This window comes from Sinocyclocheilus rhinocerous, unplaced genomic scaffold (genome assembly GCF_001515625.1).
Source record: "Sinocyclocheilus rhinocerous isolate Xijiao unplaced genomic scaffold, SAMN03320098_v1.1 scaffold1148, whole genome shotgun sequence".
Lineage (NCBI taxonomy): Eukaryota > Metazoa > Chordata > Actinopteri > Cypriniformes > Cyprinidae > Sinocyclocheilus > Sinocyclocheilus rhinocerous.
Window position 1 is genome coordinate 435024 of NW_015664019.1, and position 19331 is coordinate 454354.

Genomic DNA, 19331 nt, shown 5'->3' on the forward strand with positions numbered 1-19331 from the left:
CATCATAGCACACATTTTTTATCCATTCCTGTAGGTCTCTTTGATGACTAAGTACCAACTAGGAAACATGTAAAACCAATTATAGGACTTCAACCTTTAAAGGAGTTTCTAAAGTGGGATGAACTGCTCCGTAACAGGTTCCTGATTTAATTACCACCTTGTCTCAGGTGTTCTGAGGAAGTGTGAAAAGTGCTCAGCTTCAGTAAAAAGCTGTTGCCTGGAGGCTTCTGTCGGTAGTCTATGGTTTAACCTGTGTTTATATGTTCTTTTGTCCTGCAGGAGAATGGGATTGATGCTGTTTATGCTGCTCACCCTTGCCCTTCATGGACAGTTGATTGGGAGAGCCTACCGGCAGCTGTCAACCCCACTGAAGGTAACCTTGGGTGTATTTTCCACACAAGTGCAACACAACCCTTCACTCTTAACATGCCAGTTGTGATGAGTATCTTTTTGATTCATATATAATATTTAAATATTTGTGTAGAACTATATTGGTAGTCATGCAGCCGATGCATTTAAACAAAACAAGGTTGTATTGACACAAAGGCATTTCCCCCTTTTTTTCCCCTCATTTATTCCTTGTCTCCCTCTACTCTACGTGTCAATAAAACCTTGTTTTGAATTATTTCCATCAGCCAATCCTATAAGGATGTTGAGAATTGTTTTCCCGCTCCTTTTTTTTAGCATTTGAAATTGTAATCCACTCTGCCTGACAGGTAATATACTTGTCAAAGAAATAACAGTATTGCTGCGCTTCCTTGGTTTCCTTGATTTCATTTTCAACTGTTGCTGCTTCACACAGTGCCTACAAAGGAACTGGCTTTGATATGATTTCAACAATTGATGTAGTGACAGATTTAATGTCTAGGATTGATGGGCATAGAATAAGTAATCTAAAAACAGTTTTGGAGCATTTTTGTCTCCTACATCTATGCATTGTTTTGACTTTTTGAAAGTAAATTATTGCCATACCTGTAGAAATGTGAATATTCATGCCTATCCTGTGTCATGTGCTCTGGGGTCTTAACTAGCTCGAACAGCAGGCAGTTTTTTCACCAGGAATGAGTGAGATGCCAATCACCTCGCACAGACCATCAAGTGAGCTCCGTGGAGAGACAGAAATCCAGTTCGTTTAAAGAGTCTGGGAACAATCCTCATCGACCCACGCCCCTGAGAGCATAATTTACTTGAGTCAAAAGACTACATACAATTCTGGTTGGTAAGAAAGAAACAAAAAAAAAATTCCTAATTGTCTACTTTTTGAGGGAAGATTTTGAAAAGAAATACCAATCTCAAATTTGTATGGAGGGTAGGGCATCTTTTCCAGTGTTATTATCATTAAGTAAAACTAAAATAAAAACTAAGACTAAAATGTATTATAAAGCAGAAAATGTAACTTAAAATAAATGTTAACTTAAATAAAACATTAAAAAAAAATGCAACTTTTTTTTTTATTTCAGCTAGGTGCCAAGCCATCATGTCTCATTTTCTTTTTTTCTTTTTTTTAACTTTGACTAAAATAACTAAAATGCAAATAAAAATGAATAGAAGGACTATATAGGCACATTAAAAAATATATTAATAAAAATGACAAAAACATACAGCACTGTTACTAAAACTTTATCTACTTAAATAAAATCTAATCAGAATATTAATTAAAAATATATAATAGTACATCAATGATACTAAAGTAACACTGATCCTCTCTTGTTTTTTTCCCCCTGCATATTTAAAGAAATAGGTCACCCCAAAATGAAAAAAACTGTATGGCTTCCTTTTTTCATCCTCATAGACCACAAAAGGAGTTATTTATTGCAGATTGCCTAAGCTGCTTTTTTTCCATGTATAGAACGTTAATGGTGACCACAGCTAATAAACAAGATTATACTTACATTTTGGTCTGCTCCTTTCACAAAGCTATCATATGCCTTCAGTAGACTTCTTGAACCTTCTTCTCTTTTTGTTTTCCATGAGTAAATGGAAATACAGGTTTGGAATGGTTCAATTAGCAGTTTCTGAGTCCCTTGCCCATATGACATATTCAGTATTGTACTGTAAGTCCAAAGTAACTGCTTTTTCCTGCCAGGGTCGAAGGAGAGTTTCATGATTTTTACTTTCTCTCAAAATAATAACTGAATATCTTCCACTTGCATTCTGAGACTGCTTATAATTTGAGGCTTTTAGGAGATTTTTTCCCCCTCTGTTTAGTGCAGTCTGTATAGTGAACTTCTATTGCTTTGTTCACATTTGCACCAAAGTCTGTTTCCGAGATGAACTCCTGAAGGAGTATGATTGTCTGCAATGTGCTGAGAAGAACAAATTCCCTGGACATTTTGATGGTCCATGAGTCATGTTTCCTCTGCTGCTGATTTTCTAGTGTTTTAATGCAGGGCACTTCAGAGAAAACAGTTCTGAGAACAAGACACACTCTGAACATAGGCACTTAGGTGAACCCCCACATGCAAAAGTATGTTGCTTTTATTTGGTACCGTCTTTTCCTTTACTATAGTAGCACTGTCTGTCAGCACATGCCCACACATTCCTCCCTCTAATGTCTTTTCAAGTTCTGAATTCATGAGCGGTAACCGAGAGAAGGTGTAAGAACAGAGAGGCCTGTATGTTCTGCTGTTTGTTACGAATCCTCTATCGCTACAGCGCTCCACTAATCGCTCCTGTCATCTTTCAACAGTCAGGTAACCTGTGGAGTGAAGACAAGCTCCATTGTTATGGGATTGTCATAGTCTGCAACTGTTGGAGAAAGTGTATCAGCAGTCTGCCTGTGCCGCCCAGAGCTTGGACTCTTGATTTGTTGTATCTTAACTTTAAAACCAGATTACTCAAGCACACATTTAGATGTGCAGTCAGCAGATCCTGCCTTCCCACACAAAGGAAAACATAGTCTCCTGATGTTTAAGTGCTAGTCAGTAGAGTTCCTGACTAGAAGATGGTGTAGGAGTGCCTCAAGGCACCATTTTGGGCCCCTTCCCATTGTCGGACTAAACATCATCTTTACATGATTTTCCCACTATGTGTGTGATGATGATAACCCCATGTTCTCATTAAACATTTAGAGTGTCCTCTGGGACATTTTCTACTTCTCTTGTAATATTTTTACCCGCAATTAGTTGTTTCAGGGTGCGTTAGTTTCAATGTCTGCGTCATTGGATAAGATGTTGGTACGTGGGCACATCTATAGAGGAGCTGTCGTATGGACAAGATTACAGAGTCCTGTTTCATTTGAGAGATTGGCTTCAGCACTGGAGTTTTTGTAAATTTGACACGCTCCGTTCCCAAAAAGGCAGCAAATGAATTTTATTTATTGACAGTTTTCTTTGGGAGCCATTTTAGCTAAATATTTAGACGTTTGTGAGACTACCGCAACTACCACCCACATTTTGCAAACCACCTCCATAGTGCTGATAAATATTGTTTTAAATTGAGGGCAGTCTGTGGGAGGATTGCATCGCCAGGGTGTCTTATTATGCAGTTTGTTGAGAGCAGGAGAGAGAACTAGTCGCTGTCACCACTACAGAGCAGAGAGAAGCCCCGGGGGCCACCTGGGAAACGTGGTTGGCGGTGGTGCCTTGAATGTGAATTCATTCCCACTGTCAACACCGGCCCTGTTGAGCATTAAGACACTCCAGTGTGTTTATGTGGGAAGGGGCCGTTTACACGGGAGGTGCATTCCGGAAGCGACTGCCTGTTTTGGCAGCTACTTGTCTGAAATGCTTCACCTCTAGACAGTTTATAGCCATAGAGGAGGGAAGGTCAAATTAAAGCCTCCAGAACCTTCAAAGAAGCATTATTGCTCAGTCACATGATTGAAGGACTTAGAAATGACTTCTAAACCCTCAAAGACATATGCTGCTTCATTTTAAGGAGCTAAACTTTGACAGTTGGCAAACGTTCGGTCAGTACTGGTTTTTAGACTGGAAGAGACCTTCTTGGCTGACTTATAAAAGTGATCAGCACAGTATGAGGCTGGCATGCAACCCTGTAGCAACCTTGCAGACATGACTTTGTTTCTTGGTGACTCCAAATAACCTATGCACCCCGAAACTTGGAAACTGTAGTGAAAGTGAAAGTGAAAGTGACGTGACATGTGGCCAAGTATGGTTACCCATACTAGGAATTAGTGCTCTGCATTTAACCCATCCTTAGTGCACACACACAGCAGTGAACACACACCCGGAGCAGTGGGCAGCCATTTTTGCTGCGGCGCCCGGGGAGCAGTTGGGGGTTCGGTGCCTTGCTCAAGGGCACCTCAGTCGTGGTATTGAAGGTGGGAGAGAGCGCTGTACATTCACTCCCCCCACCTACAATCCCTGCCGGTACGAGACTCGAACCCGCAACCTTTGGGTTACGAGTCCGACTCTCTAACCATTAGGCCACTTCTTCCCCAAAAGGAAGGCAGTCTGAGGCAGTGATTACATGCTGCTTTGCCCATTATTGCTCACTTTAGTGGCTTGCCTGTATTAACACATTTAGAAGCATTGTGAAGAATTACTGTAGCTTGACTTATACCTGAATTAGTCAGTGTTGTTGCTCCCACTTCTCAAAGCACCATTCAGAGTTGAATTGAAAATACCTTTTAAATTCCACTTCAGCTCTTAAATTTAAAATAACAAACTTGATGTGGAATTCCAGTTTGAATATCAGAATGAAGAATTAAAATAAATTGAAATTCATATAATTGTAATTTTTTAACTTTGAATGTTTGCTTGAAAAAGCCTTTTTTTTTAAGTTTAAACAATGGTTCTAAAAGTTCTAAAATTTGTATTTTACTTTTGTGCATCAGGGTATAAGAACACTTCATTTCCCAGAATACATTACCTTTATTAATAATTGCATTTCAGAAGGTTCTTCCTCCTATCATTCCAATTCAACTTTGTGTGGATTGTGGCCAGTTCAATTCAAATTCACATTCCTGGATTGAAAGTGAGCCAAATTTTTGATTCTGAAAATTATCTGTATGTAGATGTAGGTCCCACTTTTCCCCCATGCATGTGCCAGCTACAAATGACACTCCCTTCCAGGAGCCGATATTTCGTTCAGTTTGATAAATTGAGCCTCCATTTCTTCAGTTAGATTGGTTCAGTTAATCAATACCAATTAAATGTTGCTGTCAAAGCTGACTTGCAGTTTTGTTGGTCCCAACTGGAGATTCATCAGCACTTTTTTCAACTTGTTAGTGGTTTCAATATAGGCCACACTCCTGAGAGCTTTAAATGAGTTTTACTAATTGATGAAATGTTTGAGTCATGAATTTGAGTGCAATCCAGCAGTCTTTTATTTTCAAAATGCCATCTAATGAATATTCATGTGTCAATTTCTTAACCTGATAATGTTATTTTTCTCATTATGTGAAGAAGGATTTGTTTTTTTATATATATTTATAAATATCTATCCTTATGCAGTGCTTTGGTGCCAACAGTTGATGGTTAATTTAATTTATGCTGGTGTTATAATTTACAGCCTGGCTACAGTGTGAAACAAGCATCTCTTCTCAGCCTTTAGATCGTCCTTGTTAATTTTCATGCTGTGTTATTCTATTGTTATCCTGAATAATGCATTGGATCAGGCCACAAAGAACCATAAATTACAAGTGTTATTTGCATTTTTTTCTTTTTTCACCCTTCTCATGTCTCGCTCTTCTGCGTTTTCACTGTATCTTCTTTTCTTCCCTTTCAGATTCTCATTTCATACGCAGTGTCTGTAGTTAGCCATCATCCTTCAGATGCTGACCTCCTCCTGTAACTCCTGTCTAGCTGTCAAATAATTTTTTTCCCTGAATTTCCACTTGGGCATACTGGATTTCTGCTCTCAAATGACTGGCTTTCAAGGTTTTTAAAAAAATGGTTTTTAAATATATCATTTGTGCTGAAGACTCAATAAAACAGAGTTTACTTTTGGATTTAGTGAAGTCTGTTTACAAGAACATAAGTAGTCACATTCAGAACTCCTGCTTTTCTTACTTCGTTTTTTTTTCCCGCTAAAGATGCTCGTGCTAAACTGCAAAAAAGCACCTAATTATCACCTATTCATTTTAAGGGGCTGTGAAGAGTCTCATCAAGACCTGTTTGGGTTATTGATCTATGGTGTGGAAAGAGTTATTTGGTCTTAGCAATTTGGGAGCAATGTTGTTCAGCTCTTCAAAAAAAACTGCTTGTGTTCTGGGTTTTTAGCCAAATTTGTGTCCTTTTTTCATATGCTAAGCTTTTAGCTGCTGACATTTCTTGAGTGGTGTGATGCAGGCCTCATTATGTTTAAAAGCATGACAAAAAGCCAGTGCCAGCGTCCTTGTTTACCAAGCACTCTTGTTAAATTGACAGAATGTCAGAATCTTCCACTTTTCCTTTCTTCCTGACTAAAAAAATCTTCTTTGCAAGCCAAGTGATGACTGCTATAATCTTTTTGAGGGCCTTTTTTTAGTTTTTAGCTTAGTTTTTAGCCTTTTTCATCACATCTGACAGGCACGTCTTCATAGGGCGGTCAGCACCCGGAAACGTCTGTTTTTACAACACCCGCACTCCCTCACAACTCGAGTGTGAATTTGAAACTCTCTGGTATGGCGGAGATGTGTAAGACGAACAGAACAACTATTGTGCACATCGCCGTGGAACAATGTAATCTCTGACGTGTTGTTAGAAGGTGGTGTAAGGGTGGTGTTCGGTTTCAGAGGCTGTATTTACATTTCTCCAGACTAGGCATGTGTATGTTTTGGCGGCGTCTTTGTCTGACATGAACCCACATACTGAAGGTACGCATGAGGACATCAGTGTTATCATAGCGGTGTTGGATTGGGTGTTAAATACAGATTATTTCCTGGGGAAGTAGTGTAGTGTGTGTTAATAGTATAGGGGTGTATGGGTGTTCCCAGCTAAATGGTTTCGCCGTAACACCTATAACATATCTGAAACTTAGCTTTTAAAGCACTTCTACTTAAGCTGACAATTTATTTATTTCGTTTAATGCAGTTAATGTGATGTTTTGTAGGCATTTTGTAATGAAAAATGACACCTTTTTTTTGTTTTGTTTTAAGGACATTTTTCTAGGATTAGTTCAAAAGACCCCCTTTTTTAATGAATCAGTGTTTTTGTAAATTGAGTGCTGTACATTTTGTCATGTCTGTAGATGTACAGTAGATATAGTTATGTTGTTATCTTGGCGTTTCATCTGAAAATCAGCATTTGACAGATTTATACCTATCAATCTGAATAGTTTTGAAGTTAAATGAGCTAATTTCTTTGTCATTGGATAATAGTGATCCACGAATGTTGCATATTAAACGTGTTTTTTCTATATTCTAATGGCAGATTTGACTGTATTTCTTTTAGATGTGTACTGTAGGGTAACAAATGTTGTCTTTATTTTGAAGTGGAAAATTAAAGCGAGACCATTCAGGTAAGATGGTCCCCTAAAAATGTGGGCAGATGTTGTTGCTGGTGTCTTTAACACGTAACTATTAATATAATTAATGGAGTCATTATTTAATAAATTCAAAGTTCTTCATTATTCATCATAATCCATAGGCCAGTTGAGTAAAATCATTCAATCTAAATTCATAGTCTGTTGATCTTTCCTTGCACCGTGAAAGTTGCCTTGAAAAAAATGTAATTATTCCAGCTGATATGAAAAATGTAGGGGAAGTTCTGCAATCATTTCTACAACTTTCATCATTACAACTGAAAAGCCTTAGTCAAAAACTTGCTGTAGAACAATTTTGGGGGGAAGTGAGATTTTGAGCCACAGTGCTATCAGTAAAGAGTCCCATGTGGCTCGCAAGCCGCAGGTTGAGTACCTAGGCTCTAGTGTCTATAAAGATTCTGTTTTCTTTCTCAGATGGAGATCATTTCCCAGGCCTCTCTTAAATCCTGACTTAAAGCCGGGCTTCTCTGAACCGTGCTCATCTTTCTGCGAGAGTAAAACATTTCTCGATCGGATGGTTCCTGTCAGAACTGGCTGAAAAAGGGCATAAATCCCAGCAGGCTTTTGATCATTCCTGCTTCTGCATCCAGCTACCCAGGTGGATCGCTCTTTTGGGCGTTTTTGTCAAATTAGAATCCGGTCCTTGTCTTGACAGTTCAGTTGTGCACAGTGAAATGAAGGCGCAAAGTCTTCTGGAGAGAATGAAGGGTTGCACAAATCACATCGTATTTTCTTTTCGCACTGCCTAATGGCTGTTCTGCCTGGCTTTTGTGGTTCACTAATAAACCGAATCTCTGTCTGACAGCAGTCTGTCTGGAGATGGGTCTCCTTTTTCTAGTTCGCCTTCACTCTTCTCCTTCTAAAATATCTTTGAAAGAATGAGAAGCGTACGTCCATCAAAACCAAGGGGGTCCATAATAGCTGGTGAAAGCTGGCGTTGGACCCGTTGAAGTATGTGATGTGACCTTTCCAAGCAACTATCCTCCATTTTCAGAACCTTTAAAAACAAATCGGGCACTTGAAAACATCTACTGTAATGGAAGGAATGGTTTATATTAGGGCTGCACGATAAATCGCATGCGGTATTTAACGCGCATCTTGATGCAGGCAGGTGATGGAGATATACCGCTGATTACAGAACCGGCTTTACTGATATGATGCGCGTTAAATATCGCATGCGATTTATCGTGCAGCCCTAGTTTATATGTTGCTTGCTAAAATCATGCTAACCTGATCTCTTGATCTTACCACATTCCTGTGCTGCTTTATTGCTTATTTACACTGTAAAAAAAATATTTAAAAAACGGTCAAATCACTGGCAGCTACGGCTGCCAAACAAAAACCATAAAATTACAGTAAAATATCTTTATTTAAATAAAGTGCAAAAACAATCATTTTACAGACATTTTCGTTAAAGGTTTTACAGAAAAACACTGTTCTTTTACAGATTTTTCCTTGTTTGAATTAAGATACTTTAATTTTACGGTTTTTGTTTGGCAGCCATAGCTGCCAGTCATTTGACCGTTTTATTATTATACTTTTTTTTACAGTTTAAAACTGCTATTTTATGGATTTTTCCCTGTTTGAATTACGATATTTTACTTTAATTTGATGGTTTTTGTTTGGCAGCCTCTGCTGCCAGTGATTTGACCGTGTTTTTTATGAGATTTTTTTACAGTGTAAAACCGTCATTTTACAGATTTTTCCTAGATTATTACAATGATAGCACTAAATGTTCTACAGAGAAACACTGTTATTTTGCAAATTATTACAATCAAAAACCTTCAATAAAGTGTCAAAGCATGTTCAAGATTGTAAATTGACATTTTTATTTTATACATTTTAAATGAAATACATTTAACATTTAAAATACTGTACTGATGAACATAGAACATTTTCATCAAAATTTTATAAAATGTTGTATTAAATACTCTCAACTTAAAACTGAAGAAATACAAAACCGATACATCTACAAGATTGTCACTGTTTCACTCCACTATTGATTCTAAAACAAGTTTATTATTCAGATGTAAATTTACATTAACAATTAATTCTACATAAACAGTTCTTCAGAGCCCCCAGGAGGAATTGTAAAATTAAAAATTGCGTTTCTATCTTATCAGTTAGGGTTACTCTTATGATGAGGTCATGATTTTACCTTTGAAATGGGTGGAGAAAAAAATTGTACTGTTTGCTGATAGCTTTGTATCTTGTATTTTCCAAATCAGTTTTATATTGTAATCCACAATATTCTACTGACTCCTGCGGGCTCCACATTGCTTTGATAATATATGTAGACAAACATTACATTGTATTTTAATTCTGAATCCTAGCTATATAAGTGTAATATGTAAAATCAAAACATACAACAAAGACCAGAAGTGACAGACACCGCAGATAAAGAGCAGTCGTCTTCCAAATTGCCAGTAATCAGCTGGATCCTTGGTGTATCTGGGGGTAAAAAAAAAAAAAAAGATTATGCCACAAGACAGCTGTTTTGTCTGGTATGAAAACAAATTAAGAGCATGGAAGAAAAATAGTGTGATTATTCCATTAAAAATAATGTTAGTATGTCTTAATGTTCGTATGGCATGAATACTCACTTCCTCTGAAGATCATGTAGCAGAAGATTTTCATTCCTAAAACTTCTGGATCATGAGGGGGAAGCACACACACACACACACACACACACACACACATATTATTAATTTGTTTAATAAAACAATACTAACTTTCAACTTACTGACAGATACATGGGCTTGCAAAAATGTACTTCCAAGTACTCCAGATCCAAAATCGTGATTTGCATGTACTATTGTTCTTCAGAGTCCAAGGAGCATGCTTACAGGTCTTCTCTGTCAAATGAGTTTACATGACGGTGTTCTCAGATTACTCAATCCAAAGTTCCGTCACTTTTCATGAGTTTGATCTTAAAACTAGCTGACAGTAGGGGGTGGGTGATATCTAACTAATGACTAACTAATGAACTAATATCAAATGGTTCTTAAACATACAAATGTTATTCAGTCAAGGGCACTGAGTGATTTTGTCTTAGTAGTCTTTTGTTGTTTGATTAAAATTCTGATCGTCTGCAGCAGGTAATGTAAGGTGAAATTATGCTGCTGTCGCTTTAAGAACGAAGTGGATTTCTGCGCTTCACTCATTTCAATACCACGCGTGTCCTGCTCTTTATTCCTCATTCATGCACGTTTCTTTATCAAAATGTCAGTAACTTTTAGGAGTACTGTGCTATGAGGATATTGCGCTACAATAGCCACTTCATATCATCACCACGACATGGTCATATATCCCCCAGCCCTAGCTAACAGTATTAGCACATACTAACAAAACACAGTAACAGAAACTGGTAGGACACTGAGATATGTGACCCTGGACCACAAAACCAGTCATAAGGGTCAATTTTTCGAAATTGAGATTTATACATCATCTGAAAGCTGAATAAATTAGCTTTCCATTGGTGTAGTTATGTTTGTTATGATAGGACAATATTTGGCCGAGATACAACTATTTGAAAATCTAGAATCTGAGGGCAAGGCAGTCTCGATCGAATGTCCACTTCTGAAGCCAGATTGGTTGCTGTCCAGGAGGTTGTTCTGTGTGAGAAAGGCTGAGACTTGGTTGAACACAACTCGTTCGTTCAATATTACTAATCAAAAATTAAGTTTTAATATATACTGTATACAGTAGGAAATTTACAAAATATCTTCATGGAATATGATCTTTACTTAATATCCTAATGATTTTTGGCATAAAAAATCAATAATTTTGACCCATACATTGTATTTTTGGCTATTGCTACAAATATACCCCAGCGACTTAAGTGGTCCAGGGTCACATATGTAATCGCGCATCTCACTTTAATGCATTGTATCTTGATGTAACTGTAGATCATTATATATACCGTAAAAGGTACTTATCTTTTGCAGTCTGCATGTCCGTTAGCCGTTGGTATAAGTCTGTCCATATTCGCGTTTATTCGTTCTCAATCGTCATCTCACAACCCAGATTCGCTCAAAATATGAAATTAACAGTCAGACGTAAAATAATCCATGTAAAAGCCGTTACTAGTGGACCAACTGCAGAAGCCAAGCAGCGGCACACACTGCAATAGTGTTTATTCAAATTTGGTGGGTAAAAAGGCGCGCGCACTAGTGATTGACGGTCAGATTAACCAATCACGCTCAGTGCAACACTGAGAGACAGCAAATAGTGTTGCAACTATAGAAAGAAAACTTGTTTTTAAATGAAAGATTACAAATGTGTCTATTTATTTTTATTTGTAGGCTGTTACATTTAATTAATTGGTCAATTTGGTTAATTGTTTTTGTTTTTTGTTTTTTTCACATATGCTTACAACCAGGGTTAGGTGCATCTGTGCTACTCACTGTTCATCCAGCATTTCCCTCTTGATTTTAGGGTTAAGTTAGGGTTAGGTTTAGGACTATGTTTTCAGACAGGATAAACAAAATATGTTGATTCAGGAACAGGTATTGGCAAAATCATGGCAGCCGTGTATGTGTGTGTGTGTACATGTTTGGCTATACTTGTGTAGTTACATTGACATGACCAATAATGACCCTTTTGTATTTTAACAAATCCATGATCTTTACTTTAGAACCTTGTGCAGCTGTGGCATTTTTTGTATTTGGCCCTTTACTGTACTGCAGTGTTACACAGCCTGTCTGTCCAATGTAACGTAAAAATACTGCCATAATTGCATACAAGTTACAAAATTTGTCTACTGACTTTTATTTAACAGCATAGGTATTTCAAACTGTTGATGGCAGTAGTTTGTTATAGCCTTTGTGATATGAACTTCTCACCAGAAAGTGACAGCCTGTATTTATTTATTCATAAGTAAAGACAATGTATTGGCCCTAAGCCAAAGCCAGAGTGATGTTCTGCCATGAACATTGTCTTCCTTGCTGTCCGACTAATTCAACAATAATTGAGCAGTTGATAATGCATGTATTGTCATTCATTTCAACACTATGCTTGCAGCAAGATGACGGCTTAGTCCTGTCACCTCACAGCAAGGTGTTTCCATAATACAAAGACATGCACATTTGACAAATTGAGGATTCTAAATTGTCCATATTTGACATATATATTGCATGCTGGGATACATTCCAGTACTTTCAGACCCTTTACATGTTCTGCATTTTCAAGTATTCAAATGTCTCTAGGCTCTCACACCAAGATGGTTGTATGCCATATAAGTGTGTTTGTTAAAGTCGATTGGTTTTTGGGGAGTTTGAGCTTGTGTGTGCTTTTCTCATCTTTTTACTTTACTTTTTACTTTTAGTCATTTTAGCAGACACTTTAATCCAAAGCGACTTACAAATAAGAAAAAGTAATTAAAACTAAAAGCTAAAACTCTATAAATACTATATATATATACACACATTTAAGAAAATAAAAGAAATTAAATAAAAATGACAAATGCATACAACAACATTTCAAAACTAAAACATTTAAATGAAAACAAAAAAATAAAGCTAAAAACAATTAAAAATATTAAAAGAACAAAAGGTATGAGTATATTCTTTGTAAAGCAATTTGGATCAACTGATGTGTGGGCAAAGGCCTGAAAGTTTCAACCTGGAGAGCAGTGCAGCTTTGTACTCTTTAAAAGCAGATAGGCATTGTTTGATGTAATGAAAACAGTTTGCAATATTTGTGCCCAGAGTGACAGAGTTTGAATGTAAAATTACACCTAAATATAAAACTAATAAGATTTACTTTAAAATTACAAAGAAGATCATTAAATCGTTAGTATGGACATAAATATTTAATACAATGAGCTACTTATTTAATTACAGATTATTTTTGTAATTTTATGTAAATTTGTACGTAATTTAAGAAAACCGTAAAAAATACTGTATAAATAATATAGTAATTTTCCTGTATAAAACATGAAAATTACTGTAATTTGTCATTAATGGAATAATACTTAAAACAACAGTCAAGTTGTTAATTTACAGATATTGTTTGTAATTTTACTAAGTTTTGAATATTTTTTTAAATAACAGAAAACGACTGTAAAAAATACTGTGAAACAGCCATGAGGCGGTTTCCCCCTTTTCACACCATGCTCTTGTAAGAGCAAATTGTGTTGGAAAAAAATAAAATTTTCTCCAATTGCCCAAGAGCAATTTTAGGTTGAGGTTTTGCAGTTATTTTGGCTCTCTTCATAAACTCTGCAGTGATTTTGGTTGCCCTCAGAGCGGCGGTCAGGGAACATCATGTTAGGTGGTTTCTTTTCAGAACCCCACCTATGAAGAATCAGAACGAAGAGCATCAACAATTTCTGATCTTGATCAGCAGAGTCCTTCCTTCTGAAGAATTCCCTACTGAAGGTTAAATTGGCATATAAGTGAAAACTTTCTCTTCAGTTCTGTAAGTGTTTTATCTCTTCTCTGTGCACAGGCTTAAGTTTTTACGGTGCCTCTGCCTGTAAATTTGTGATGAACAATGTTTGCAGATTTAGATGGTCAGCATAATCAGGTGCGTTTTATGAGTCCACCTCTCCTTGTAACTGCATTTGGAATTGACTGTCGAAGCTTTATGGCTTTGTAAATCTCTCATTATGTCATATGTGGCTAACAAACCTGAACATGTACGTTTCTGAGAGAATTCAAACTTCAACCAAATCAAATACCAAATGCTTAGAATGCATTGTTAATCAAAAAAAATGGGTTGGTTTATATAAGATGTAGACTTCTTAGCACAGTAACACTAAAATTAACTAAATTTAATAAATATGAATTATATTAATTTATTACATGACTATATGGCAGTGGTTCTCAACTTTTTTGACACCAAGGCCCCCTTTATTTTTAGTATTTCTGTAATCACAAAGCTACTAGTATTCCATTTTGTTTTTTTTAACAAAAACTAGGACTGGTAGTATATTAAAAACAATTAAATAAAATTGTTTTAAATAATTAAAATGTAATTACAAAAGTTCCAATAACTGAATAATACCAGTATTTTGTGATTATATATTTTTTTATTTTTTTAACTCCCAGACAGCATCAATATCCACATAAAATATTTTAGAGCTTGACATATGGTATTTTTTTACATTTAATTTTTTTTTATTTCAATGACACTTCAGGATTTCCAAGACAGTGGGGAACCCTATTTCCTAAATAAGTTATAGAGATAACAATTAAAAGTAAGAAATATGATGTCAGTTTTCATCCTTTTCATAATTTCTCTATGTTTTGCCTAATTTTGAAACACATTTTGTCTTATTTGAAAAAGTAATTTAAAGAGATCACTCTTCGTATAAAACGTTGTCTGTTTTAGGCACAATTGGGTCCATCTCGCTTTGTCTGAGAGCTTCAAGAATGTCCTGGAACTCAAGTTTCAACAAAGGCATCCCTGTTTACATTGTGATCCCTGAGATATTGTCATCCGAGGCACAAAACATCGCTGATGGATGCCTGATAAGAGACCTTCAGCATATAGAGCGAGGAAAGAGTTTGCTCAGCAGGACCAAACTTTGCTCACTTACCCTTTGGGCTTTTCATGCAGGTTTCCCTCTGTTTGTTTTATTGCTGAGGTTTTTGTGTAATGTCTGTGCCCCTGTGAGGACAGACTGACCTGTGGCGGTTCCACTGGGGGACGATCTGAAGTGTTTTGGAGGGAAAACAAAAGCAGACACCTCGCCCAGTGCTGTACGTGAGCAGAATAAACACTGACTCTAATTGCTCATTGTCACTGTGAGAATGAAGGTTCCGTATTCATTTATTACCCTTTTTTTATTTCATTGCCCTTCCATAAAAAGCTCGTAAGCCAATAACGGGTTGCACTAATCGAGCTGCCATCTTTACTAATGAGTTTCCCTATATTGGTTAACCTCAGAGTCACTTGATGGAAGCGGCTCTGAGCTTCCGTTAACTTCCCCCACAGCCTTCCCACACAATCCGCGTGGGCTCCCTGGGAACGTGAGCTCAGCCAGATGGGCTGCACCAGCGCCGCCGCTCATGCTTTATTATGGACGTGTTCGCCATACAGCTGTTGTTTTTCTCCCTCAGCAAATGTGTCTGTCTCCAAACGAGAGCTCAGGGCTGGGGAGAGATTGCCGGCTGTGCCGCCTCATCCCCACAGCTCTTCCAGTTTCCTCTGAACAATGTAATCGTGGAGGCGCAGGCCTTTAGTTTGTCAGAAAACCGCCTTCCTGTCATACTTCATGTGTATGTTCTCTTTGAAATCACTAAGAGGTCGTTAAAAGGCCGTTAGATGGTTCAGTTGCAAATGTCTCTGCATTCCTGGAAAATGGCCCGCAGGCTGCGTAAGCATTCAATAACTAATGCTCGTTTTTGTATCTCATTTTTTCTTTTTGTTTGGGTTGGCTACTAGAATCATGTGATATCTGTGGATGTACATCATCTGCTCTGTTTTTGCTCTCTTTTTAATCAAATATCACAACAAAACCTTTGTTTTGGACATGAAGTATGGTAGTGCCATGCTAGTTCACTAACAAAAAGTACAAGCATTATATCATGGGTTTTTGGACATGTACTACATAAACTATTGTTCAAAAGCAAGTTCTTTTTTTTAATGTTTTGGCAGTCTCTTATGCTCACAAAAGCATTTATTTGAGTAAAAACAATAACATTGCTAATTCTTATTAAAATTTTATTACAATTTTTTTTCTATTTGAATATATTTTAAAATATAACTTATTCCTGTGATGCAAAGCTGAATTTTCAGCATCAGTCCTTTAGAAATCATTCTAATATGCTGTTTGCTGTAATAAATTGCAATTTATTATTATTAATAATTTAATGTGTCCTTGCTGAATAAAAATATCAGTTTCTTAAAAATGTATTATCTTAAATATTTAGGCAGTATATCTGTGAAGTAGTGTATTGCCACAGTTTTATTTGTGTATTATTTTTTATTTTATTTTATTTTTTAGTAGTTTTTAAAATATAGTCACTTTGATGTCTTTTAGAAAGGCTTCTTTTGTTTTCAGTATCATGGTTTGTGTTTTAATGCAGATCTTTGTGTGGTTAATCTTTTAGACTTCATTTAACAGAACTGCGTCATGATGTCTGTCTGTCTGTCTCGCATACCCGCTGGATAATGCAAATATGCTTTCAAACTCTTGTTTGCCTGCTTTGAGAATTAACCTTGTACGCGACTGACCTAAATGTGTCAGTATTTGAGAAGTAGAACTGTTTTTAGAATTCTTTAGCTGTGAAGATCAGATGTCAAAAAAGCAATTAATACAAATTTGACCTGTTTCTAACCTCTTCATGACTCTGTTACTTTCCATCTTGCAGCATTCCATCCTGAGCTCCGATTTCACTGTTTTGTGCACTGCATAGTATCCAGAACAACAAGAACAAAACATTTATTTCGTAAATGAGAAAAATGTTGGTTGAGCTCAAGTCTTTGAGGTTTGGCTTAGTTCTCTGAGAAAGTACAAATCTGTATATTTAAGCAAAAAATGGCACATTTGCTTTTTTTAATGGATTTATATAGACCGAGACGCCAGAATGTGAGTAAAATGGGGATTGTGTTGAAATCCTCTCAGTTCTTCAATGCTTTAAAGTTGTTATTACCTAATTACACTCCCTCATTAGTGTTTGTGTTCTCATTTGTATGTTACAGTGGCTTATATTGTGAAGAACAGAATGAAAAAGAAACAAAAACTTGTGATTAAAAAAATCACAAGTGATGCTTTAAGTTATAATACTGTGGTACTTTGAGGTGGACATGTGGCCCACCAATAAGGTGCTTGCTTTTTCAGTTCATGAAAGGTAGCTTTGGAAAGCAATGGTGGGTGCCATGATCACATTTTCCCCTCCAAGTGATTTGAGGACACAGACTTTGGCCTTTTATCTATTAACTCTGTATATTTTGTTCAAACTCCCAATTGCTCACTGAAGCTCTGACTGTGAATAGTTAGCAGAAAAACAACCTTGAGGATGTCCTCCTGAACAATTCTTTCAGGCCTCTCCTCATCTCGCCAACACAGATGTAGCCACTTGAACATGCTATTCTGATCGTTCACTCGAGGGGCCTGTTTTCTTCTGCTTTTGTGTCTTCCCCCTCCCCTGCTTACCCTCACACATTCACACTTTACAGCAGAAAGGAAGGAAATTGAGGTCTGGATTGCTGGAAAATATTCTCCTGTTGGTTCGCTGGCTGGAAGGTTATCGGAAGCTCTTATAAGCTGAGTTATGTTGAAAAGAGAGACGCTGTTTTTCATTTTCTCATCCTCTATTCTGTCGGTTTTTAAAATACTAGTTCAGTGGGAGCATTGCACGTTGCAGTTTGCTGTTCTGAATCACATATTGATTCACTACTGTTCAAAAGTTTGGGATCAATAAGATTTTTTTCTTTTATTCAGCATGGATGCATTAAACTGATCGAATGTTCGATTTCTATTTCAAATAAATGCCGTTCTTTTGAGCTTTCGGTTCATCAAAAAATACTGAAAAAAGTTATTGTGGTTTCCACAAAAATGTTAATTAGCACAACTGTTTTCAACACTGATAATAATAAGAAATATTTCTTGAGCAAAATTCAGCATATTAGAATGATTTCTGAAGGATCACGGGACACTGAAGACTGGAGTAATGATGCTGAAAATTCAGCTTTGCATCACAGGAATAAATTACATTTTACAATACAGTGGTGTGAAAAAGTTTTTGCCCCCTTCCTGTTTTTTTAATTGTTTGCATATTTGTCACACTTAACAGCTTTCTAAAATAATGTGGTTAATCACAGTTCTTTCATGATTTAAGTATTTTTTCTTAAAAAAAAATAGCAAATATTTTTTCACGTAGGGCCAGGTAGGTTTGGACAGTTTTTTTCCCTTAATAAATGAAATTATCATTTAAAAACTGCATTTTGTATTTACTTGCATTATCTTTGCGTAATATTAAAATTGGTTTGATGATCTGAATCTTTTAAGTGTGACAAATATGCAAAAAATAAAAAAAACAGGAAGGGGGCAAAAACCTTTTCACGGCACTGTATATTCAAACAGAAAACAGTCATTTTAAATTGTAATAATATTTCACAAATATTACAGTCTTTACTGTATATTTAACCAAATAAATGTAGCCTTGGTTAGCATAATATGCTTTTTTTCTTTTATTTTTTAAACGTACAAATATAATTATTATTACATTTTTTATGATTGAATTCTAGATTATGATATTATTAATATTAGCCTATTATTATATCTTACAATATTGCATTGATGCAATCAGATTTTTAATTCTGTTTTCCTATTATATTATCTCCTACAGTTCAGTTAATGGAAAAACTGGTCTCTTAAACCAGCATTGTAAGGTAGCTGAGATAACCACCCCTAAAGATCAATGCATTACTGTACATGATGGTATTGTTGTTAGTGACGTCATTCAGAGGTAAGAATTGAAGTACAGGTAATACACAGGTGACCACACTGAGAAATGTCAGTTTATTAAAACAGCCTGCATGTTCCTTCATTATTTGAACTGTCGCGTAATATATGAAAGGGCACATAAATAAACATGGATCTAAAGTCGAGTGAAAACGCAATATCTTGAGGAAAAGAATTGCAATACTGGTGTATGATTATATCTGTGCAGCTCTGATTGGACCTCATGATCTTTTCTTATTTGTTTCATCCTTTCTCTTCCCGACATATACACATATTGCTTGCGTCTCGTCTCAATCATCAGTGTCTTCACTATCACTCTCTCTGTTTGTCTCAAAGGACTGCAGGGGGTTGTGAACCAAAGCTGGCTATCTCAGGTAAATTAAAAACTCTGCCTGATCAATATATCTCATTATTCTATGAACATCTTTCTGCTTGGTTTCTCCTTCATTCCTCTCAGCGCCAGTTTTCTGTCTGCAGAATACAGCTT

The 19331-nt window shown here is 36.4% G+C and overlaps 1 protein-coding gene across 1 annotated transcript in view; it reads left to right on the forward strand.

Moving 5' to 3' along the window:
* Positions 1–19331, forward strand: part of LOC107729368 (glutathione S-transferase C-terminal domain-containing protein-like) — a 51833-nt gene that overhangs the window by 11484 nt on the left and 21018 nt on the right. Inside the window, exon 5 of the mRNA XM_016539848.1 lies at positions 280–373. Coding sequence (XP_016395334.1) covers positions 280–373 — 94 coding nt within the window. The remainder of the gene's footprint in view (positions 1–279; positions 374–19331) is intronic.